We start from the raw sequence: 27,305 nt of genomic DNA, 5'->3' as shown, positions 1-27,305 counted from the left end.
AAAAAAAAAAAAAAAAATAGAACTCTCTGAAAGAAATCCAAAAGAGACATTCAGGAATAAGAAAATCTTCAGATTGTACTTTTCTATTGTCTACACCTTTCTCTGATTATCTCTACTTTTCAAATTGAAATCAACTTCCTTTCCAATATTATTAAATGTTAATGTTATTTTAGAATTAAAAACAAATTAACTTAACTCCCAAGTCACATAGCTAATTGATTTTTTAATATCACTGTTTACAGTCCATATATAGATTTACTGAACTAAATTATTAATAATTTTATACTGCACTACCCCAACCATTTTATAACTTTCTCATATAGGACTTAGCCACCAATGATACAGTTCCCAGTGTTCCATCTCCTCACATCTTGATCCTGGTGATCACTTCCCTAAAGGACAGCTAGATAGAACCTAGCTGATTAACCAGATTTTCTCTTAAAAAACTTAAAAAACACTTGATGTTCACCGGTTGGTTAAGTACATGTGTCAGATTGTTCCCTTCTTCCTGTTTGCCCTGACAAATATGCTGCCTTCTTTTCTCTGGAATCAGTAAGTAATAAGCTGCTTCTGTTATTTCATGTGGCCTCCTGTCTCTCACTTGACTTACAAGCCCAAGCCTAACTCTCTCTTGATCAAAGCTCTCCTAGAGAACAACTATCTTGGTAGAAATAAACTTCACATGGGTCAAAAAAGCCAGAAGTACCTAACCAGTAAAAACAATTTTACTGTGACAGAGTTACCTGGTCATGAGTCATAAACCTATGCAACAGGCTATCCATTGGAAAAAAACAAATATTCTGTAAATGGCACACTATAAGCATCTACAAGTACCTTCCCTGGACTACTATTATTACAGCAAGGCTAGACTATGCAGTTACTCTTCACAAAGTGACTTTAAGACCAAATAAGAGAAAAATTCCACAATTCCAAATATAGTCGAGCCATTCATTGAAACATTAAATGTAAATTTTTATTTAGTTCCTACTATGACAACTTTTTAAACTTTTGCCTTGATTTCTAGTTTTAAGTATTTTTAAGAGTAAATCAGGATAGTGTTTTTATCAGACAGTGAAGGAAGTGAGCCCCCCAAAAGTTCATTACTGAGTTATCCTGTTATAGTTGGTCTGGGGATTTTGTGTGACAGTATGGAATTCTACTCAGAGACCCTAATGTGGGGTTGGAAAGCTAGAGTATTCATCCCCAGAGGTGACAACCATCTTTGATATTCCTTAAAGGAAGAGGAGGTGATGCTTATTATCCTATAGCAGCTGCCTGCCAAAGACAGTTCTTAAGTGCTCAATGTTCATAAAGCAATAACAAAGGGATATGAAAAAATAACAAAGGGATATGGGCAAAGTATCAATAGGGTTTATTACACAAATATTTCATTTTTAAATAATATAAATTGAATTTAAAGTAAAAAAAATTAAATTTAATAAAAAAAAATTTATTTTAAAAATCAAATAAAAATAAAAAACCACTAAAAAAAAACAATTATTCTGCTTAGAGAACAATGATGATCCAATAAATGTCACTATTTCAATTGTCAAGAGATTATTCTTAAAAAGGTGATGGCCCGAGGAAGTACTTTTTTCACAGGAAACATGTATACTCATGAATAAATTAGGTCATTAAGTTAACATCATTTAAACTAATGTTAATTCATTAAAAAAAAATCATAAGCGTGTATAACCCACAAATTCTTTAACAAATAATTACCTTTGGAAAATTATATCAGATAGTTGTCAGTGCATACTTAAACACTAACTATGTCATAAAAATATAGGGTAACCCACATAATGTTTGCAATTCTTTGTCATACTAGTTTATTATTTCTTTAAAAATACAAATTATATAAGTTATGTCTCTGCTTCCCAAAATGTTTTTGCCTAGAATATCTTCTCTCTCCCAATTGCATCTTTCAAACTTTTAAAACTATAACTCTAACACATTTTAAATATCCAAAAATCAGATTATTATAATTCACTCAATATTTTCTTAAATCAATTAATTTATACAAGTAATAAGTTAATATTTATAATAATAAAAACATTTTATAAAACCAACTATCTTAATTTCTCACAAAAAACTTCATCTCACATGGTAAACAGAAAGCTAGTTATCATTAGATATAGAAGGAAATACCATTTGTATAGAAATTAGTTTAAGACCTGTTCAAGCCAACAACAAAAACACAACCTACCAAGATTGATGGAAGCACCTATAACAATACTACAAGGACAACTTATAGCCAGAATTTAAAGTGGAACGGTCCAAGTACCTTAAGACTTAAGATATGACACTCAGTTGAAATCCCTAGATTCTCTTATGTCTATTAAGAAGAGCCCTGCAAAAGATTTCAAGCCAGGCCATGGAAGAATGGACAGTGGTGAGAGAATAAGAGAGAAAAAGCCTGTTATCTGTAACCAAAGGCAAAAAGTATAATAATTTAAATATTTTACTTTTCTAACCAAATACTAAGGTTTAAACAAAATATAGAAAGAATGTGCATGCACACACACAAATACACCCCAGAAATACAATGGAGCAAAGAAAGGAACAACCATTACTCTCTATCAGACAATGTTCTGCTTTCCAGTCATAATGGAACACACTGGGTCATATATGAGAAATTCACAATTTTATGAAAATGCAAAATGGAAATCTGAAAAAACACAAAAATGAAGAGGATGAATATGCACTGACACATATAGTTTCATTGATTGCTTAAATACCTTCAAAATGATAGAACTTACAAAACTACAATGTGAACTTGACAATCAACAGTAATGAATACTTCCACATAACTTCACTGATGAATTTATATATATATAAAAAATTAAGAATTAGCACCACCACTACTACTACTAACTCTCACAAACTCTTCCCAAATGCTATATCGTTCATGCATAGAACAATAAGTAAAAAAGCATTATAAACACAGAAGATTGAAAATACGGTAAGCCAAACAGACCTGACAGAATGTACAGGCATTCCTCTCAGCAACAGAATACACATTCTTTTCAAGTTCACAAAAACATTTTTTGGGAGGGTAGACTATATAATAGCCCTTAAAACAAGACTCAATTGTTTCAAACTATTAAATTCAGAACAACTATCTCTTACAATCACAATGGAACACATTTGTAATCACAGAAGAGAAAAATCACAAATATGTGAAAAATATGCACATATTACAGATTTCCAGTAGATCAAAGAACAAAAGAGAAATCAGAAAGTACTATGATAAGAAAGAAAACAAAAACACAACCTACCAAGATTGATGGAAGCACCTATAGCAATACTACAAGGACAATTTATAGCCAGAAATATGAGTTCCTAGAAGGAAGAAACACAAGATTATCCTAATTAACCACATTAAAACACTGACAGAAATAAATTTTAAATTAAAAAAACAAACTAAACCAAAGCAAGGAAAAAAATGAAATATGTAGGAAAGCAAAATAACTCAAGCAGGGTGCTGAGTTATATCTGTAATCCCAACTAGGGAGGCTGAAAGAAGAGGATCTCAAGTTCAAAGCCAGTCTCAGCAATGCGGAGGTACTTAGCAACTTAGTGAGAGCCTGTCTCTAAATAAAATACAAAATAGTGCTGGACGTGACTCAGTGATTGAGTGCCCCTGGGTTCCATCCCCAGTACCAAATAATAATAATAATAGTAACAACAACAACTCAATAAGGTATAGAAAACAGAGAAAAATCAATTAAACCAAAATTTCAAAATAGAGGACAATACCAATATCAACCCAGAAATAAAAGAGATGGTAAAGCATTAATATGAACAACTATATGTCAATAAATAACCTAAATGAGATTAATTAATCCCCAGGAAGACATAAACTACCAAAATTAACATAAATAGAAATCAATAATCTGAATAAATCTGCAACAACTGAAGAGACTAAATTACTTCTCCAACCAAAGAAAATTCTAGCACAAACGGCTTAACAGATAAATGCTATAGCAATCATTTAAAGTGTAAGTACCACTCTTTTATAAACTCTTTTCCCCAAAAAGAACATTACTCAACCCAATCTATTATTACCATTTTACACTAACATCAAAGAAGAATTTGAAACCATTAGGCAAAGCAAAATAAGCCAAATTCTGAAAGACAAAGATTGTGTTTTCTTTCATGGTTGGAATTTTAAGAGGAAGAAGAGGGGGAAAATTGGATGGGATGGCAGGGAATGGGAAGATCTTATGAAAACTAAAAGTAGACCAACAAGAATAAAAGACCAGAGGAGTAGAGGAGGGGGTGCAAAATAAGAGGAATAATATTAGGGGACAAATAGATGAGGACAGTGGAAACATAAGGTTAAGATACGAATAATTTGGGCTGAGGATGTGGCTCAAGCGGTAGCACGCTCACCTGGCATGCATGCAGCCCAGGTTCGATCCTCAGCACCACATACAAACAAAGATGTTGTGTCCGCCGAAAACTAAAAAATAAATATTAAAAAGTTCTCTCTCTCTCTCTTTAAAAAAAAAAAGATACGAATAATTTTATAAACTGGGCCCATTATGCTGACCTTCTTACATTCCAAGAAGCAATGAGCTGTTCTCAATGAGCTGTCTCTGAACTCATGGTCCTCCTGCCTCAGCCTACCAAGCTTTTTATTTTGTGAAACGTTCTCAATGAGTTGCCCAGACTGGCCTCAAAACTGCAGTCTGCTGGCTTAAGTGGACAGGATATGCTACATTCCTCAGCAAACTACCTATTACTTGCAGGAGAAAATATAGGCCCAAAATAACTCTGATAATGTATGGGGACAAATAATCCTAAAGCAACAATAACCTGGCAACCATTTACAGGGAAAAAAAAAAAAGTGTTTTTATGGGAGCTTTCAAAATCCCAGTGAAATCCAAGATGTTTGGAAGGCTGTTTTAAGAAGGAAGACCCTGCTCAAGCAGCAGTCAAACCACCCAGCAACTTATCTACAGTTCTATCACCCTGTAGACTTTTCCACAGTCTGAAATAGTATTAATTCAGCCACCATTACCAGAAACCCATAAGCCAGACCCATTGTTCCTTGGGTAACATGCCTGTCTACCTCAATATCACAGCAGATTTTCAACAAACATACTGCTAAGTAATATAATTTGTATATGTAATGTTCCCTAAAGGCCAATGTATTTAACACTTAGTCCCCACCTTCATGCTATGGTAGGTGGTGGAATATGCCTGCCAAAGGGATTGTAGCACGATGGTGTCTTCCTTTCTGCTCTTTTTTCACCTCCAGGCTGAGTGGAACAGCCTTGATCTACATGTATCCCCACACGATGACACGCTACTGGGAGAGGACAAACAGATGAGGGTGGTGGGAATACTTGAGTTTAAGAGAATAATTCTACAAAAGGAGCCCACTCAGTAGTTTCCCCAGTGCTTTCTTTGCCAAAAAACAATCTTCCTACAGTCCAGCCATTCCTGAGGGAACAGGAAATAAAATCTTATTGCTTAAAAGTGTTTAAACAGAAAATTAAGAAATAATTTTTAATATTCAGTATAATATCTGAAATATGCACAGTGAAATAATATAAAGCAGTGAGTCTCAATCATAGAAGAGTTTTCCACCAGGGACATAATGTTTAGAGATATTTTTGTCTTATTCATTCCCTTCCTTCTTATCCTTCCCTCCTTCCCTCTCACCCCTCCTTCCTTCTTTTCTTTTTTATTTTTATGGTATTAGAAATTGAATCCAGGGTGAACATCCCTGAGTTTTACCCCTGTTTATTTATTTATTTATTTATTTATTTATTTATTTTGGCGCCAGGGATTGAACTTAGGGACTCGACTACTGAGCCAGCCCTATTTTGTATTTTATTTAGAGATAAGGTCTCACTGAGTTGCTTAGCACCTCACTGCTGCTGAAGCTGTCTCTGAACTCATGGTCCTCCTGCCTCAGCCTACCAAGCTTTTTATTTTGTGAAACGTTCTCAATGAGTTGCCCAGGCTGGCCTCAAAACTTGTGATCTTCCAACATCAGCTTCCCATGGACATTACAGGATTGACAACACTGGGCCCAGCTATAGACATTTTTAATTGTCACATTTGAAGATGGGTGGTAATTCCAGCATTTTGAAGGTTGAAGTTAGGGATTCTGCTAAATATCTAACATGCCCCACATGTAAATAGTGCCTAGGCTGAAAATTTTAATCTATGACATTACCAAACAAAACAAACCAGGAACAAAAGCTGAGAGCACAACAAAACAGCAAAAAGTTTCAGATTTACACAGAAGGCAAGAAAAGCAAAACAATAAACACAAACAGAAGGATATATAAGAATTCCAAGCCACACTGTATCAATAATATATTAAATTAAAGTAAATCAAGGGGGCCGGGGTTGTGGTTTGGCAGTAAAGCGTTTGTCTCTTGCGTGCGAGGCCCTGAGTTTGATCCTCAGCACCATATATAAAGCCACAAAAATAAAGGTATTGTGTCCAACTAAAAAATAAAAATAGTTTTTTAAAAAGTAAACCAACATTCTAATCAGCAACCATAAATTAGAATAAATTTTTAAAAAAGATATTTTTTAGTTGTAGTTGGATATAATACCTTTATTTATTTATGTTTAATGTAGTATTGAGGGTCGAACCCAGGGCCTTGCAAGTGCTAGGTGAGCACTAGAGCGCCCTATTTTACTTGGCCACTGGCTGAGAAGAAATCAGCACTCCAAATTCTGGACACCTCCTTACTAATTTTGCACAAATATATATCCAGTATAGTAGTTTGTAGAAATGTGTAAACAAGGTCTCTGGCCTTGAGCTGGAGCTTCACAGAGATGTCAACATTTCTAAGATAAGAGAAGTCACCAATTTGGGCTTTATAGCAACAGCTGGGGGAGCGGGGCTGGGGGGAAGCTCTCCCCTTCTCAGTGCTGTCCTTTGTTGAGAGCCACAGCCAAAGGGGCCCCAGCAAACTTCTAGCTGCCAGCAAACTTCTAGCTGCCAGCTGATGATTGGCTCACAGCGGCCCCAGCAAACTTCTAGCTGCCAACTGATTGGCTCCTCTGCAGTGATGCTCATTGGGTTGTTTCCCAGCCCTTTCAGACCACGGAGCTGCTCATTGGGGGACTCTTTTTGGCTCTGCCCCCATGACCCAGCCAATCTGCCTCAAAGAGCAGGAGGAGTGGGGGAGGTGGAGAGGCTTGTGGGAAGCTGGTGGTGGCAGTTGGGCTCTGAGGGTTTTTCCTGAAGAGCTGTGTGGTGTGGCGTGTGTGTGTGTGTGTTCTAAAAATAAAGTTCGTTTCTTTTGACAAGCGGGTCCTGAATTGTGCCCAGCCAGACTGCGGCAGTCCTTGAAGAGTTAACTTGCCTAGAACAGTGAAAGAAAAACTGCTTTTATGTGAACTTCTGCAGACTGTGAACTTCTGAGCCCCTTGTCAGCACATCATAAAAATAAATAAAATAAAGGTCCAATGACAACTAAAAAATAAATTAAAAATAGAATAAGACAGTGAGAGAGAGAGAGAGAGAGAGAGAGAGAGAGAGAGAGAACGCGGGAGGGAGGGAGAGAGAGAGAGAGAGAGAGAGAGAACGCGGGCGAGAGAGAAGGAAATTAAATAGCAACTCTGGCTTGAAAGACATGAGAAACCCATCCACATTACAATAACTCCCCCCCCAAAAATGAATAAATAAAATACTTGGGAATTAATCTAACCAAGAAGTTGAAAGATCTCTAATGAAAATTACGTAACACAGAAGAAAAAAATCGAAGACACCCCTTAGAAGACAGAAAGCCATTCCATAAACTTGGATAAGACAAAATTAATTTTGTGAAAATGGCCATACTACCAAGAGCAATATATACATTCATATAATGTCCATCAAAATCCCAAAGACATTCTTCACAGACCTAGTCAAAAACAACCTTAAAATTCATATGAAGAGATCCAGAATAGCCAAAGCAATTCAGAACAAAAAGAGTGATGCAACAAGCATTATAATATCTGATCTGAAATTATACTACAAAATATCATACTAAAACCAGAATGGTATGGCATCAAAATAGATGTGAAAACCAGTGGAACAGAATAGAATGCATAGAGATAAACCCACATACTTATAGCTTCTGATACTTATTTACCAAGGGGACCAAAAATAAAATTGAATAAAAGAATCTTTTTAACAAATAGTGCTGGGAAAAATTGGATATTTTTATGTACAAAAATGGAATTAGATCCCCATCTTTCACCTTGCACAAAAGTCAAATTAGAATGAATTAAAGACTTAGGAATTAGACTAGAAACCTTGCAATTACTAAAAGAAATCACAGGGTCAACACTCCTATTCTAGGTGCAGGCAACAACTTCCTCAATAAGACTCTTAAAGCCCACAAAATAAAACCAAGAACCAATAAGTAGAAGGCCACCAACCTAAAAAGACTTCTGCACAGCAAAGGAACCAAGACAAAATTTTGGCTAGCTAATCCTATGATTGGTGATTAATATCCAGAATATACAAAAAAAACTTGACACCAAAAAAAAAAACCCATAAAGGACCAATTAATAAAGGGCAAAAAGAGTTCTAAATAGAAATTTTTCATGAAAAGAAACTGAAAGGGCCAATAAATGTATTTAAAAATGTTCAACACCTTTAGCAATCAGGGAAATGCAAACCAAACTACACTAAGATTTCATTTCACTCTAGTCAGAATGGAATTATCAAGAACATACACAATAATAAATGCTGGCAAGGATGTTGGGAAAAACAGACATTGTTGGTGCGACAGCAAATTAGTGCCACCAATTTGGAAAGCAGTAATGGGGCTTTCTCAAAAGACTAAGCCTGGAATTATCGGAGCTGGGGTTGTGGCTCAGTGGTGGCGTACTAGCCTGGCATGCATGAGGCACTGGGTTTGATCCTTATTATAAAGACAATAAAATCCATCAACAAAAAAATATATATATTAAAAAAAAAAAGACTGGAACTAACATATGATCCAATTTTAACTTATTGGTAAAAGAACTCAAATCAGAATACTATACCAGCACAATTCACAAAAGCCAGTCCAGATGCCTGTCATGAATGGATTAAATATATACATGAATGGATTAAATATATACAAATAATCCATTCAGTACATGAATGGATTAAAAAAGTGTTGTATATACACATAATAAGATTTATTCAGCTATAAAGGAGGACAGAATTTATGACATTTACCAATGAACGAATAGAAATAGAATAGAGAACATCATGCTAAGTTAAACTAAATTAGGCTCAGAAAATCAAGGATTAAATGTTTTCTCTCATATGGGGAATCTGGAGCAAAACTGGGGAAACGTGGTGAGGGCTGGATATCATAAATATATATATGGAAGGCCACTGGAGTAGAAGATCAAGAGAAAGAGAGAAAGGACAGGAAAGAGAAGGAAATAAAAAATGAATTTACCAAAATCACATTATATGCTTATAAAAATATACCACAGGGAATTTCACTTTTAAGTGTATGTACAAAGTACCAATCAAAAGTAAAAAGCAAAAGGAAAACAATATAGTAGAGGAAGAAGAGGGAAGGAAGAGGGAAGGGGTAGGAGGAGGAATCTGGACTGAAATCAAATCCCTTGCATATGATTTTTGCCAAAATCATTCCAACTAAAATCTCTAATTGTAATAGAATACTGATACATGCTACAACATGGATAAACCTTAAAAATATTATACTAATTGAAAAAACCCAAACAGAAAACACCAGACATAGGACTTTATTTGTATGAAAGATACAAAATAGGGAATGATAGAGAAGACTATTGTTTCATTATGACATGAAGAAAATGTCCTAAAACTGACTGTAGTATACTGGTTGCACAGCTCTGTGAATACATTAACACTACTGAACTATACATTTTAAATATGTGACCGTACATTTTAAATATATGAAAAATATATACAAGGTTTTGTTGAAAATAATACTACATCAAAACAAATCTATGTATTTTTTGGATTTAAGAAGATTTCATTTTTAATTGTTTCTTTCCACTTCAAATTATTCATGAAAACCAACTATAATTCTACTACATTAAATTAATCATATATTCAAAAATATACATGCTAAAAATTAATCTGCTGCTTTACTTTTACTTGTGAATCCAATATAAAATAATGAAGATGTACAGTTGGTTCTCCAATTCCAATGTTTTTGTATCCATAGACTGACCAAAAGCAAATCAAAATCATTTAGGAAAAACAAAAAAGTAGCTCTCTGCTAAACATGCAGATTTTTATGTCCCCTTGTCAGTATTCCCTGAATGATACAGTACAGTAAATTCTTCTTTGTGAAGAATTTACATTGTTTTAGGTATTATATGTGATTCAGATGTAATTTAAAATATGCAAAGCAATGTGTATAAGTCATATGTAAACACCATGCCATTTTATATAAGGGTCTTGAGCAATTGTGGCATTTTCTAGGGGTTTGAAATCCCTAACAGGTACCAAACAATGACTATAGGTGTCTGTCCTTCATCATGAACTCTATCCATGGTTCATTTTCCCCTCTTAAGTAGCAATAACTTAAAAAGAATAATTGTTGGTTTCTTTTCTCCACACCCACCCCTTTCATTTTTAAAAATTACATTTATATTAACTCGGAAATCAATTGCAGTTAAAAGCTAATTAAAACTAAAATACCTCATACAAAATGCACATGCTATACTCTATATGTTCTAACTTTAGAATTAACATTTGTCAGGCAGGGACTGTGGCTCAGCAGTAGAGTGCTCGCCTAGCATGTGTGAGGCCCTGGATTTGATCCCCAGCACCACATAAAAAATAAATAAATAAGATAAAGGTATTGTGTGCAACTATAACTGAAAAAAAACTTTTTAAATTGGCATTTTTGTCAGTAATAAAAAAGAGAGCAAAATAACTGGGTATCAGGATGCATGCCCACATGTAATCCCAACTACTTGAAAAGCTAAGATAAGGATCACAAGCTCAAGGCCAGGTTGTGCAGCTTCCCAAGATCCTGCCTCAAAATAAAATTTGAAAGGCTTAAGTCAATGTAGCTTAGAGGTAGAGTGCCTAATGTGCAAAATGCTGGGTTTAACCCTCAGTTCTAGGGAGATAAAGGAAGTGGGGTGTGGGAGGCAATGGAGAATAAAATTTATATTGATCATAATTCATCCCAAAATGGAAAATTGGAATTCAAATTTGTACCAACCTTCCAGTAGTCAGCCTGTAAACTGTAGTATCTCTGATATGCAGATAATGCTGAAAACAAAATAATAATAATAATAATAATTAATTAAATCATTTCACATTTGAAGATCTACAATAAGATATTAAGAAACACTTTATTAGAAGTTGCCAGGACTGCTCATCTATCAACAAACTACCTGACATAAAAACCAACTAATACAAATTTTGTGGCTTAAAAACTGAGTCAGGTGTATAGAAACATGACTAAATCTCACCCATGTATTTGAACAAATGTAAAATCTTGGCATTTACTTTCATCAACTTTTCTTCTCTTGGAAATTAAGAACAATGGAAATTTTCTAAAGCTCATACATACTACAGTGAATCTTCTCAATTTTTTCTTAACATTTCTAACAAGTCAAGTAACTCTTAGTTGTGATGTTTCCCTTTACAATGTCTTTGGACCCTGTTTTCAGTTTAATTCCAATATAGTTATGCCCTCCTCTCAACCCATCTAAAGGAGCAACATTTTCTCAAGTCACATAAAGTAGTTTCTGACAGATGAAAAGGAAAATCAGAAGCTATATAAGCATATAAGAATTAAGACATTAAAAATATTTTTAAAAAGGAAAATACTCTATCACTGTCTAACTGATAAGCATGTATTTAAGTTCCCTGGGGTTAACTTTAAACTGAAAATGACCTTAAAGTAAAAAGAAAAAACTTAAATGAAAGTAGTGTCACACCAAAGGAACAGCATACTATAGTATGCTGTAGATTTTTATAACTTGCACATTTTTATGAATTTCAGATGTCTTTATAATAGAAATGTAAATTATATCTGAAATCCTTTAAAATTTAAACCACAATTTTTTTAAGTCTAATAAGAAACATTTGCTTTTTCAGTTTTAATGCTAAAGAGACAGCAGTATATGTAAGAATCACAATGCAGGCTATATTTCATGTCTGAAAATTTTATGACTAAAAACAAAAACATAGAAGAAAATGACTTCGAAAAGATAGCCTAAAGGATCCACAAATCCTTCCGGAAGAAAAGCAAACAAATGGTAAAAATTACCTTTAAACTATCACTTAAAAGTCTCTGGAAATTGTCTTTTAAGAACACCAACCAAATGAAAACATGCTTGCATAAGAAAATCTATATAATATCAAAAGAACAATAAGAATGTATAGCATTTAGTCATAAATCATTCCTTCTCACCATTCCCACTTCACACCTTACCCACTAGGATTCAACTACGATAATCTTAAAAACACTGAGTTCTTTCTCCTTGCCCAAGTGCCTGTTTTAGGGCTTGAAAATCTCCCCAAGAGGGTGCCAATATTTATCTTCACCATCTGGCTCCATATTCCAAGCAAGAGCAAATGACAATGGTATTGCTTTGATCTATACACTCACTCTTACAGAGCTGAACCTGAATCAAGTGATAGCAGACCAAAACTATACCCACCCTTAGCCCACATAACTCAGAGAGGAAGATTTCATACTGGGAGAAGCAGTATGAGAAAGATCAAGACTTTACTCCAAAAAGCAGAGGACTATTCTAAGAAAAACATTTAATATCCCAGGCTCCAGCCCTCAAAAGGAGAAGTTCGGGCTGGAGTTGTGGCTCAGTTGTAGGGTGCCTGCCTAGCATGTATGAGGCACTGGGTTCAATTCTCAGCACTGCATATAAACAAACAAATAAATATCCATCAACAACTAAAAAAATATACTGAAGAAAAAAAAAAAGCAAAAGTTCCACTCTGAAGGCTAAGGCAGGAGACTTTTGAGTTCAAAGCCAGCCTCAGGAAAAGTGAGGTACTAAGCAACTAAGTGAGACCCTGTCTCTAAATAAAATACAAAATAGGGCTAGGGATGTGACTCATCTAGTGTCCTTGAGTTCAATCTGTCATATTTATGCCCCTCCCCCACCATCCCCAGAAAAGAAGCTTAAAAATTATTTTTTTCCATCTAGAAAAAAATAAGTAGGTCCACTCTCACCATTCATATAATACAGTGCTAAAAATTATATTCAGAGAAATTAGAAAAGGGGAAAAAGAAGTGATAAAAACAGGAAAGAAAGAAGTCAAATTATCACAGTTTGCAGATATGATCCTATAGCTAGAATTTCAAAAACTCCACGAAAACACAATTAGAGCTAATAAATTTGACAAAGTAGCAGGATGAAAAATCAATATTCAAAAATCAATAGCTTTCCTACATACCAGCAATGAATCTACTAAAAAAGAAATCAGAAAGCAATCCCATTATAATAGCTTCAAATAAATAAATAACCCAGCTAACCAACCTAGAAATAAATCTAACCAAGAAGGTGAAAGACCTCTGCAATGAAAACTGTTAACACCGAAGAAAGAAATTGAAGAAGACCTCACAAGATGGAAAAACCTCGCATATTCAATGATATAAAAACCCATATTGTTAAAATGGTCATAGTACCAAAAGCAGTATATAAATTCAATTCAATCCTCATCAAAATACCAATTACTTATTCACAGTACAAGGGAAAAAAAAAAAGACTAATGGTGAATAGAAGACACAGATAAACTTACACATCTACAGTCATCTGATTCTTTTTTTTTTTTTTGCTTTTTTAATTTTTTATTTTATTTTTAGTTGTAGTTGGACACAATACCTTTATTTTATTTCTTTCTTTCTTTTTTTTTTTTTTTTGAGAGAGAGGATTTTAACATTTATTTATTTATTTTTAGCTTTTGGCGGACACAACATCTTTGTTTGTATGTGGTGCTGAGGCTCGAACCCGGGCCGCACGCATGCCAGGCGAGCACGCTACCGCTTGAGCCACATCCCCAGCCCAGTCAGCTGATTCTTCACAAAGCTGCCAAATACATATTAAAGACAGCCTGCTTAATAAATGGACCTGGGGAAACTGATTACCCATATGTCAGAAGATTGAGATTACACCTTTATCTCTCACTTTGCACAAAAAAAATCAACTCAAAGTGGATCAAAGACTTAGGAATTATACATGTATGAAGACATGAATGATGTGACTCTACTTTGTGTACAACCAGAGTTATAAAAAATTGTGCTCTATATGTATAATATGAATTGTGATGCATTCTGCTGTCATATATAACAAATTAGAATAGAATAAAATAAAATAAAAGACCTAGGAATCAGACCAGAAATTATGCTACTCCTAGAGGAAAGTTAGGGTCAACACTCCAGCATACAGGCACAGGCAATGACTACTTCAATAGGATCCTTAAAGCTTAGGTAATAATGCCAGGAGTTAATAAATGGATGGCATCAATTAAAAAGCTTCTTCACAGAAAAGGAAAATAAGTATGTGAAGAAAGAACCCACAGAATGGGAGAAAATCTTTACTAGCTCCTCCTCTGAAAGTCAAAGATTAATATCTAGAATATATAAAGAAATCAAAACACACCAAAAAACTCAAATAACACAATAAATGGGCAAATGAGTTAAACAGACAATTCTCAAAAGAAGAAATAGCCAACAGTTTTTTTAAAAACTGTTTAATATCATTAACAACTTGAGGAAATGAAAATCAAAACTACACTGAGATTTTATCTCATACCAGTTAGAATGGCACTTATTGTGAATACAAATAACAGTAAATATAAATGCTGGAGAAGATTATGGAGGAAAAAAAGAACATGTTTACATTGGTGGTGGAATTGTAAATTAGTACAACCACTATAGAAATCAATATAGAGAGTGCTGAGAGCCATAGCCAAGTAGGAATGACACATGGCATTTTTGGTTGAAAGGTGACCCCAGCAAGCCATTGAGATGATAATGATTATGTTAAAATGTGCATTCAATTGGAGATTAGACCCCTGCTGTCATCCTTGGCCTGCTACTTTGGAGCTCTCCCTGGACTCCCGGAGAGTTCCCATTGGTTGGGGAAGTGCGGTAGGAGGGAATTCTGGAGGAGGGATTTCCTGTTGGTGCAGTGTGTCCCAGGAGAAGGCCGCGTGGGATTCGCGGGAGGTTTGGAAATAAAGCTTGTTTCTGCTTGAATGATTTTGTGCCCAGCCAGACTGCGGCAAGAGAGTCCTTAAAAAAACCAAGCATGGAACCACCATATGATGCAGCTATATCACTCCTTAGTATTTACTCTGAAGAATTATAATCATCCTACTATAGTGATACATACGTACCCACGTTAATGGCAGCACAAGACACAGTAGCCAAACATTAAACTAACCTACATATCTATCAATGGCTGAATGGATCAAGAAAATATGGTACATATTCAAAATGAAGTTTATTCAGCCGTAAGGGAAAATGAAATTATGGCATTTGCAGGAAAATAGACAGAACTATAGATCAATATGTTAAGCAAAATAAGTCAAACAAAAGGCTAAGGGTCGTATATTTTCTCTCATATGAGAAAGCTAAAGAGGGAAAATGGAAAAGAAAAGGTGGTGATTTCAGGAAAATCAGGACAGGTAAGGGACCTAGGGTGGGAAAGGGGAAGGAAGAGGAAGTGATAGGGAGTGACACTGGCAAAATTATATTGTTATGTTGTATACATGCATGAATATGTAACAATACATCCTATCAGTATATATAACTATAATGCACAAATTAAAAATACATGAGAAGAAAAAAAAAACCCTGCATTTTTCCAGAAGAAAATGAGATGATATATTTAAAATGCTATAAAATACTGCAAATCAAGAAATTTAAAAATATGCACCAAAATTATTTTTCAAAAATGAAAAAGAAACTAAAACATTTCAGATAAAAAAACTAGGCCAGATAAAAACGGAGATGGCTCACAACCAGGATGCTTGTTCAAATGCTAAAAAGATTAAAATTTGAAATTAAGACATTACACACTGACCTGAAGTTATATTTAAAGGGGGGGAGGGCTGGGAATATAACTCAGTTGGCCTCACTTGCGTAAGGCCCTGGGTTCAATCCCCAGCAACACACACACACACACACACACACAGAGTGATTAAAAAGTATCTATTTTGGGGCTGGGGTAGTGACTCAGTGGTACAGCACTTGCCTAGTATGTGTGAGGCACTGGGTTCGATTCTTACACCACATACAAATAAGTAAATAAAGTGAAGGTCCATCAACAAATAAAAAAAAATTCAAGTATCTATATCAATATACATAAAATCCCATATTGTTTTTTTTATTTAAGCCTCTTTTTATATGCATTAGAAGGCAACTGCATAAATCAGTAATTATAAGTCAATGCTAGAGATCACACAATGAATAAGGATCTAATTTGTGGATATAACAAATAGATTTCGAACAGAGATACAAAGAAAACAAAAGACTTTCTAAATTACTGAAACTAAATTCTACAAATGCAAAGTAGAAAATATTGTACACATTTTAAGATATTGATTGTAATACCCCTGAACCAGTAAGAAATAACTAAAGGCTATAAAGAAAAGAGAAAAAGAAATCCAAATAATGCACCAGAAAAAATTAATCAAATTCAAAAGCCTGTACTGGAGGGACTGAGGAACAAAACATAGATTAAGGCAATAAAGATAATATGAACATTTTCTCTGATATGTGAGTGCTAATAACAAATAACTGTAAATATAAATGAGAAGATATGGAGAAAAAAGAATAAGGGATAAAGGGAAGTACGGATGTTCAATGGATTAGATAAAGGGGAATAAAAGGAAAGAAAAGATAACAGGAATAGAAAAGGTAGCACAAAGAATCTAATATAACTTTCCTATGTACATGTATGAATATACTTCAGTAAACCTCTAAAACATATATGACCACAAGACTGGGATCCTAATTAGAATAAGATCTACTCCACGTTTGTACAAATATATCACAATTCACTCTGCTATCATGTACAACTAAAAGGAAAAAATAAATTTTAAAAAACCTATAAAACCCAGGGAGAAAGAATTTTATTACATATAAATAAAGGATCAATTCATCTAGATTTTACTTTTATAACATATTCACTCCAAACAGAACATCAAAATATAGAATACAACATGGGGCTGGGGTTGTGGCTCAGTGTAGAGTGCTTTCCTAGCACATGCAAGGCCCTAGGTTTGATCCTCAGCACCACATAAAAATAAACAAATAAAATAAAGGCACTGTATTCAACTACACCTAAAATATAGACATTAAAATATATATTTAATATTTTAATATAAATATTAAATTAATATTGAAATTAATATTAACTTAATATTTTATATATAGAAAGACAACACAACAGACAGAACGCAGATATAAAAAAATATGATAGACTAAAATCATATTTTTCTAAACTTTTACTATCCTGCATTCAGCAACAAATACTGGTGAGTAAAATATCAATAAAATTAGATAATGTGTACAATATTATAAAACATCTAGACCTAGTGTAGTATATAAAAACACTTCATCCCAATCATTTAATGTATACTTTTCTCAAGCACAGAGGAAAGTTATGGTCTACCATAGATAAAGTTAAGTAAAAAAGTAATTTTAAAAACACTGGAATCATACAAAGTATCCATAATAGAAAAAAACTTAAAAATCAATGAAAAGAAAAAATTTTAAAAACTCAAATACTTGACAATTAGAAAGCACCTTCTTCCATAAGCACTAATTTTTAAAAAATTTAAAAATCACATAGCAAATCAGAAAATATTTTTAACTGAATTAAAACAAACAATAGAGTTAAATATCAGACACAGATGGAAATAAGGACACTGACAATTCTAAACACATTTAAAATGAAGAATAATCTTAAAACAAAAACCAACTATATAAACCGAAGAATCAGAAATAAAGCAAACTAAACTCAAGAAAAATAACAGGAAGGAAATAATAGAGATAAGAATGAAAACAAAAACTCATGGATCAACAGGATAGAACTGAAAACCTAGAAATAAACTTACATATGTGATAAACTGACTCTTGACATGATATTTAGTACACAATGGGAAAAGAATGTAGTCTTCAACAAATAACCTTAAGACAATATAATTTGTTAACTTAAATTTATAACTTAAAAAATTACAGCTTTAATTTTTAATTATAATTTTAATTATAATTAAAATTTTTAATTAAAGAATGAAGCTGATCCCTGCCTCACACAATACACTAAAATGTAAATATATCATTTGCTGTCCTAAATATAAAATAAAATTACAAAATGTTGAAAGAAATCTTCACCCCCTTGAATATGGCAACAAATACTTAGCTATGGCATCAAAAGCATGAGCAGCAAAAGATACAAAAGTAAGATGAATTTAAACTAAATTTAAAATCTTGAGCATCAAAGCACATTGTCAAAAAAGTAAGTTAAGGAGAGAGGTGCATGCCTATAGCCCAGTTACTAAGGAGTTATTAAGGAGACTAAGGCAGGTAGATTACAAATTTGAGTCTAATCTTAAAACCTTAGCAAACCCTGGTATCAAAATAAAATTTAAAAATGGAAAAGAAAGGGATATAGCTTAAGTTAAAGCAATCCTGGATTAAATCCCCAGTAAATACATAAACACAGAGACACACACACACACACACACACACAGAAAAAAGTGAAACCTGCATGATAGAAGAAATATTTGCAAATCATATATTTGAACAAGGATTAATTATTTGAAATGTACAAATAAACTTCCTAAAACTCAATAATAAAAATACAAGCAGCTAAAAAACAACAAAAAAGTATTTGAATAAACATTTTTCTAAACTTATACAAATGACCTACAAATATTCCACATCTACAGTATGGCTGTAATGAGAAGAAAAGGAGAACAATTACACATTACCAGTGGAACAACAATAAGTACAGCTTCTATGAAAAATACCTAGTTTCTCAAAAAATTTAAAACAAGGATTACTGTATCTTCAAGTAATTCGACTCTTAGATATATATCCAAATACCTGAAAACAGGGACTTAAATAGAAATTTATTCACACTTATGTTCACAACAGATTCCCAAATTTAAAAGGTAGAAATAACCCAAGAGTCCATAGATAAATGGATAAACAAAATGTGATACACAGATGTGTACAGTAGAATATTGCTAAGCTTTGGGGAGTGAAATTTTGATGCACAGTGTAATAAAAGGACTCTTAAAAAATGCTAAATGAAAGAAATCTGACAGAAAAGAACAAGGTTTGTATGATTTCATTTAGAGAATTAACAAATAAGGTAAATTCATAGACACAAAAGTAAAACTAGAGTTTATCTGTGCCTGGAGTGTAGAAAACGGAGATTTACGGCATAAGGGTTACATAATTTTGTTTGGAATTATTTTTAAAAATTAGAGTACTTATAGTTGTTACATAATTAATACCAATGAAAATGTGTACTTTTTAAAACATGATAAATTCTGTGTTAAACATAATTTAACACAAAAGCTTTCCAAATAAATGAAAAATTTCTCAGCAGCTCATGGGGCTGAGGCAGGAGGATCCCAAGTTCAAAGTCAGCCTTACCAAGAGGGGAGGTGTTAAGCAACAGGTGAGACCCTGTCTCTAAATAAAATACAAAAGAGGGACTTCCCAGTGGCTCAGTGATTAAGAGCCCTTGGGTTTAATCAGCGGTACGTACCTCCGTACGTTCATACGTACATTCATTCATACACACATACATACATACATACATACATACATACATACATACATACAATACACAAAACTTCACACAATGTACTACATGGCCAATTTTTAAAATTTATGTTTGCTGAGGCTTCAGCATTCTCAGATCCTGCAATCATCATACCCAAACAACCAGATACAGAAGTGTGAAAAGGCAGGTCTCTGAATAAGTTTCCCGTTTTGCCTTCCACTATGAATTAGTAACATTTATGCACCTATAAAATTCCCCAAGCTCTGTTCTTGTGCATTCTACCCTGACCATAATAAATAAAGGCACTTGCCTACCATGATCCACATATTCTGTCAGCTTCCCGCCTACTGGGTAAGCCTGTTCCCAAAGATACCTTCCCAAATAGTCCCTGACCTTATTTCTTAAATTTTTTTCTTTTTCATCTTGATCTTTTACAAATTAAGTATGTGACTTTGGTGAACAGCTATACTTATGCATAAATCTAAAGCACATAAGATACATACTTATAGTCTAAAAAACTGAGTTAACTTTGGCCAATAATCAATTTGGCCTTGGCAGTACACTTTTGCTACTCTGGCTAGTTTGTCATACAATTAATTCTGTAATTATTTGTCGTTTTAGGTTTCTTAACATTTGTATAATGAGATGGTTCACTTCTATTATCACAAAAAATATTTTCCCCATCCAAATACATCTTTTTTCCTTTTTGAGCTTTTACTTCCTGTCTGACCATTTGATTTTCTTTCTCATTTGTACTTCTATCCAGATGAACAGTTCCAGAACTTGCTGCGTTGCTGATCTGCCAACAGATTGATTTATCCCCACAGCAAGGTCACTTTCCATATGAAGAACACACAAAGAATTTGATGCAGAATTCATGTTATTCCATTTATCCTTGCTTATCATATAATACAAGCAAACTGTGATCTAATTAAGGTTTGCTTCATCATAATTTTTTTGTCTTGCATTGACTAATGGATGTGTTCTCTTAGGAGTTTCACTGATGCTATTCATTTGTGAGGGAGATCTAAAAAGTGTAAAAATAGAAGTTCCACCATATAAAAGAAGTTCACCATATAAAAGCTTTGCTTTGTTTCTGGTAGGAGAATTGGCTGCTTCTTCATTCAAAAGAACTAGTAAAGTTTTCATGGTATATCTGCCACAGTATACAGTATCATGGTTTACTGCATGAGATTTTAGCATGGCAGGACTAATGTCAGGGTTGCTGACAGCTACACCCTATTGTTGAGAACTGATATTTTTAAACCTAAAGTCCAAAGTCTAAGCAGCTTTCTCAATTGCTTTATAAAAAGAATCCCTAGTGTTCTGGCCCTTAGCTGCATCTTTAACACTGACAGAAATTGACCCCCTGCAATGCTTGGACTTGGTACTTCTCCAAGAATCTCATCTAATGTGTCAATGAAATTTGACAGTCCCTTTAAATGTGTCCTATAGAATCAGATGATGACAGTGCACATCCTTTCCCTCCAAGCTCTATTGTTCTAATAAAGGACATGGCCATCAAAAAGACATGTGTTTCTTTTGAGCAGCATGTTTCAAATATGTGAAGGCTTCTCTTCCATGTCCTTTAACAGGAATATTTAGAATATAAGCCAGAGACAGATCATTCTTTGAATTCACTAGTAGGCTTAAATATGAAAGGATAATTTTCTTTACTAGTAGCTGTATCCAGGTTGCGTTTCATATCCTAGTGACATCAGCATATAAAGATCAGTTTCATCACTTACTGCATGCTCTTTGCTAGAGAGAACATTCCTTAATTGAATAGAGTATAACATGAAATGAATTTCAAAATCCTATATTTTTTTTATAAACATTGATCTAACATAACACTATGTTTCTTCAAGAAATCATAAGTCTTCTTATTGTCCTCATAATTGTGAACCACTGCCGTATCTTCAATGGGTAAGTGGAAGTGAAAGAGACTATAAATTCTTTTTAGGGGAAGGCTTTCTGGTTTATTTTGATTTATTTTGTGGCTTGTTTTGTTCTTTCTTTTTGCTTCCTTTCGCTCTCATTTTCTAACTTTCCTTTCTCCTGCTAATGGATTATTCTGTTCTTTCTTTTGTTTTTCCTATTGCCCTCATTTACTTAGGACCATCACTTGCTATATTTCTTCTGCATTCTCTCTGTTCTAAACTCTTCTGCTTTCCTATAACATTGTTTTCTATTGGTTTTTGTTTTGTTTTGCTTTGTTTCTGGTACCAAGGTTTCCATTCAGGGGCACTCAACCACTAAACCACATCCCTAGCCCTATTTTAGAGCAGAGTCTCACTCAGTTGCTTAGTGGCACACTTTTGCTGAGGCTGGCTTTGAACTCATGATCCTCCTGCTTTAGCTTCCCAAACAGATGGGATTACAGACATGGGCCACAGCAAGTGGCTCTTTTCTCCTTATGAATTTTGAATCTACTTTTAGAACTAATTGGTTTATACAACTCCTGCCGCCACCATTCATGTTGATGCAATTATTGCTATTATTGATGACACAGATGACACCTGCTATTTACTTTAATGCCAGATATAGTTCACATTTCTTTATTGTTTTTGCTATTGGCAACGGACCCCATCATTTTTTTGTGTGGTAATTCATATTTTAGACTGTCACTGTAGGCATCAGATATTTATTTTAACACTACATATTGTTCACGACAATTCTGGCTACTGTTTGTTTCCCCTTTTGTGTGAGTGCTGGAAATCTACAGGGACACTACAGGTTCACAAGGATGGACTCTGCTGCAGAACTAAACTCAGCCAAAACACAACACACCTAGTTCCATACATAAATTAAAATTCAAAATTTAGCTATACTTTAATAAAAACAACAGAAAAGACAAAAACCCACACTAATGATCAAGTTCCAAGTAGGAAATTTTAGAGTTAGGCGCTCTGGTTCCTCATAGAAACATTCACTTGTTCCTAGAGCAAAAACAAAGAGAACTAACACAAAGGCTGTAGATATCACATCTACAAGATGACATCCAACTAGTTCACTCTAAGACACTTTGTCATGAGAAGGCTGTGCCTAAAAAGGCACAAACATATAAGAGTAAAAGTGAAATTCATCCCAACAATATCTGAAACCCACAGAAGAATAGAAGAAATATAAAAGTAACAAGTAACATAACACCTCCTAAAATACATAATGCATCAGCAACTAACTCAAAAGATATTGAAAAATAAAATATACGATAAAAATTTTTAAAGAAATGTTATAAAAATGATCAATTAGTTCCAAGAAATCACAGAAAAATAACAGAATAAATTAAGGAAGTCAGAATAGAATATGAATGAGAAATTCAATGAGGACATAGATATACTGAAAACAAATCAAATAAATCTTGGCATTAAGGCACAATAAATAAAAGAAAATGACCAGATGAAATCTCTCTAGTACAGTAAAATATACTGAATACAAAAATCTCAGAGCTAGAAGACTAAGTGGCCAATCCTAAACATTTAAATAGTATCAAAAAAAAAAAAAAAGAAAACAGGTAACCATGACCAAAATAAACAAAAACTCTGAAACAACATTATTAAGGAATCAAATTTAAGAATTTCAATTTTTCAAAAATTAAACTCAAAATTTTCAATTTGAAATTGAAGAGGGTCATGAGATACAGGCTAATGAAATGAGTAACATCTACAGGGATTTTTCCAAACCTTGAGAATGTAATGGACTTCCAGATACAAGTGGCATTCAGAACCACAAATAGATAAGAACACAAAAGAACTTCTCCATAACACATTATAACATACAATCTAAGGACACAATTATTAAAGCTTCAAGACAAAAACATCAAGTCACATGTAGAGACAAGCCAATCAGAATTATTGCTGAATTCTTTTTTTTTTTTTTAAATATTTATATGCAGATGAACATATAGTATCTTTATTTATTTTTATGTGGTGCTGAGGATCGAACCCAGTGCCTCACACATGCTAGACAAGCACTTTACCATTGAGCTACAGCCCCAGCCCCTGCTGAATTCTTAAAACTAACTCTAAAGACAGGAGGGCTCAGAATGATGTGTTCTAAGTCCTTTCAGAAAATAAACCTGTCAACCTCAATTGCAATATCCAGAAAAATTATCCATCGAATCAAAAAAGGATGAAAGAATTCATAATTACTAACTAAGCTAATACCACAAAACTTAAAGAAATACTTCACACTGAGGAAAGAAAAACAAACTGCAGATCTCACAAATGAACTAACAGTATTTCAGGAGTAGTTAAGCTAATGAGAAAGACAACCAAATTAAATATTATAAATAAATTGAGGAATTTAGAGCAAGAATTAATAAACACCTCTCTAAAATAACATTGAATGATCTCAACTCTCCAATTAAAATAGGCTGGCAGAATGAATTAAAAAACAACACTTAATTATATATGGTTTGCAAGAGATTCATATTATAGGCAAAGACAGCCACAAGCTGATAAGTGAAAAATGGAAACTGATAAACCATGTGAATGGAACCATGTCAAAAAAGCAGAAGTAGTCAGGTGTGGTAGCATACAATCCCAGTGGCTCGGGAGGCTGATATAGGAGGATCCTGAGTTCAAAGTCAGCTCAGCAACAGCAAAGCGCTAAGCAACTCAGTGAGATCCTACCTCTAAATAAAATACAAAATAGGGCAGGGAATGTGAATGTGGCTCAGTGGTCAAGTGCTCCTGAGTTCAATCCCTGTTACAAAAAATAAGGAAAAAAAAAAAAAAAAGCATAAGTAGTTATTCCCATATACAAAAAAGCAGATTCAATCCAAAATTAATGAAAAGATACACAAAAAAGTCAATTCATATTGGTAAAGGGAATAGTCCAACAAGAAGTTATAATGTGGGCTGGGGATATAGCTCAGTTGGTAGAATGCTTATCTCACATGCATAAGGCCCTGCCTGTGTTCAATCCCCAGCACCAGCACCCCCAATAATAAAATAGAATAGAATTTATAATGATAGTAAATACTTATAACCCAAACATGGGTGTACCTAATTACATAAAATAGATACTACTCAAATTAAAGCTTGGGACAGACCTCTGTACAATAACAATACTAGGTATTTAAATACGGATCTCTGACCAGTATATAGGTAATCTACACATAAAACTCAATAGAAGGGCTGGGGATGTGGCTCAAGCGGTATCGCGCTCACCTGGCATGCGTGCTGCCCGGGTTCGATCCCCAGCATCACATACAAACAAAGATGTTGTGTCCACCAATAACTAAAAAATAAATATTAAAAAATTCTCTCTCTCTCTCTCTCACAAAAAAAAAAAAAAACCTCAATAGAAAACTTTTGGCATCTATAGAATATTTCATCCAGTAACTGCTGAATATACTTTCTTATAGCAGCTTGTGGAACCTTTTCCAAAATAGAACATATTTTAGACCACATAGCAACTCTTCACAAATACAACTCTTCGCAAATAGTGCCCTTGAGTTCAATCCCCAATAATCCACCAAATAAAAAAAACAGTATATAGAAAACCTAAGCAGAACATTAACTAGCAATAGACAGAGCGGTAATAAAAACTCTTACAACAAAGAAAAGCTGAGGACAAGATGGATTGTCAGCTGAATTCTACCAGGTATTTTTTTAATTTTTTTCCAGAGTAGATAGGCATGATACCTTTAAGTTATCTATCTATTTTTATGTGGTGCTAAGGATCAGATCCACTGCCTCATACATGCTAGGCAAGTGCTCTTACCACTGAGTTAAAACCACAGCCCCTGAATTCTACCAGATCTTTTTAAAATTTTTTAATTTGGCTTTTTACTTATACATAACATGGGTGTAACTTCCCGTTTTTGTAGTTGTACACTATTTGATGGGGAGTTACACTGATCACATACTGATATAGGAACTTAGGAAAGTTATCTATGATTCATTCTATTGTCTTTTCAATCCCCAGCCCCACTCCCTTCCCCTAACTTTGGTCTATAAAAATCCAGTCAACCTCCTTCCCCTTCTCTCACACTCCCCCTACTACCTCATTGAGTGAATCTGCAACTGCATGAGAGATAACATTCTGCCTTTGGTTTGAGGAGATTGTCTGATTTTACATAGAATGATAGTCACCAGTTCCATCTGTTTACTGGCAAATGTTATAATTTAATTCTTCTTCATGGCTGAGTAATATTTCATTGTGTATATTCAACACATTTTCTTTAACCTCATCTGTTGAAGGACACTTTAGGCTGGTCCATAGCTTAGCTATTGTGAATGGAGCTGCTGTAAGAACTGATGTGGCTACATCACTATAGTGTGCTGATTTCAAGTCTTTTGTGTGTATGCCAAGAAATGGGATAACTAGATCAAATGATGGTACAACTGCAAGTTTTCTGAGGAATCTCCATATTGCTTTCCAGAGTGGTTACATCAATTTACATTCCCTCCAGAGTGTATAAGTATACTTTTCCCCATATCCTCAACAATATTTACAGTTACTTGTATTCTTTTTTTTAATTTGTTTTAGGTTTAAGTGAACACAATATCTTTATTTTACATTTATATAGTGCTGAGGATCGAACCTAGTGCCTCATGCATGCTAAGCGAGCACTCTACCACTGAGCCACAACCCCAGCCCCATTTATATTCTTGATAATTACCATTTTCATTGGAGTGAGATGAAATTAAGTATAGTTTTAATTTGCATTTAATTGCTAGTTATCTTGAACACTTTGGAAACATTTTTTTTCATCTATTTTTGACCAAATATATTTCTCCTTCTATGAAGTATCAGTTCCTTTTCCCATTTGTTGCCTGGATTATTTGGGGTATTTTTGGTGTTAAGTTTTTTGTTTTTTTTTTTAACATATTTATTTATTTATTTATTTATTTATTTATTATTGGCAGACACAACATCTTTGTTGGTATGTGGTGCTGAGGATCGAACCCGGGCCGCACGCTTGCCAGACGAGCGTGCTACCACTTGAGCCACATCCCCAGCCCCAAAGTTTTTTTTTTTTTTAGTTCTTTTTATATCCTATTTGAGGTGCACGTAGTAAAGACTTTCTCCCATTCAGTAAATCTTTCCTTTGCTATGAAGAAGCTTTTTCAGTTTGATACAACCCTGTTATTGATTCTTGATTTTACTTCTTGCACATTAGGAATCTTGTCGAGAAATTCAATATCTAAACTGACAAGATGGAGATTTGGGCCAGCTTTTTCTTCTGGTAAGCATAGGGTCTCTGTTCTAGTGTCTAAGTCCTTGACCCACTTTGACCACTTTGATTTTTTGTGCAGGTAAAAGCAGTTTGATTTCATTCTGTTACATGTGGATTTCCAGTTTCCCCAACACTATTTGTTGAAGAGGCTATCTTTTCTCCAATATATGTTTTTGATGCCTTTGTCTAGTATGAGAGAACTGTATTCATGTGGGTTTGCCTCTGTGTTCTATTCTGAACCATTGGTCTTCATGCCTATTTTGGTGCCAATACCACACTGTTTTTGTTAGTATAGCTCTGTAGCATAATTTAAGTTCTGGTATTGTGATGCCTCCTGCTTCACTTTCCTCACTAAGGACTGCATTGG

The 27,305-nt window shown here is 34.0% G+C and overlaps 1 protein-coding gene and 1 pseudogene across 8 annotated transcripts in view; both read right to left on the bottom strand.

The window, feature by feature from the left end:
• LOC107158750 (lysine-specific demethylase 6A) overlaps window positions 1-27,305 on the bottom strand; it is a 190,552-nt gene that overhangs the window by 132,966 nt on the left and 30,281 nt on the right. For 7 of the 8 annotated variants that reach the window (XR_007345077.1, XR_007345078.1, XM_048797399.1 and 4 more), the window contains exon 4: window positions 11,190-11,239. Coding sequence is in view for 5 of the 8 variants with exons in the window: in XM_048797399.1 (XP_048653356.1) it covers window positions 11,190-11,239 (50 nt within the window). In the remaining 3 variants the exon portion in view is untranslated. Of the gene's footprint in view, window positions 1-2,284; window positions 2,699-11,189; window positions 11,240-27,305 lie in introns of those variants that run through there. The other variant, XM_048797398.1, reaches the window with a different exon arrangement.
• LOC125614498 lies at window positions 17,862-22,931 on the bottom strand (annotated as a pseudogene).

Source organism: Marmota marmota, unplaced genomic scaffold, assembly GCF_001458135.2.
Source record: "Marmota marmota marmota unplaced genomic scaffold, marMar, whole genome shotgun sequence".
Lineage (NCBI taxonomy): Eukaryota > Metazoa > Chordata > Mammalia > Rodentia > Sciuridae > Marmota > Marmota marmota.
The sequence above is the reverse complement of the archived record's forward strand: the minus strand, read 5'-3'. Positions and strand labels throughout refer to the sequence as shown.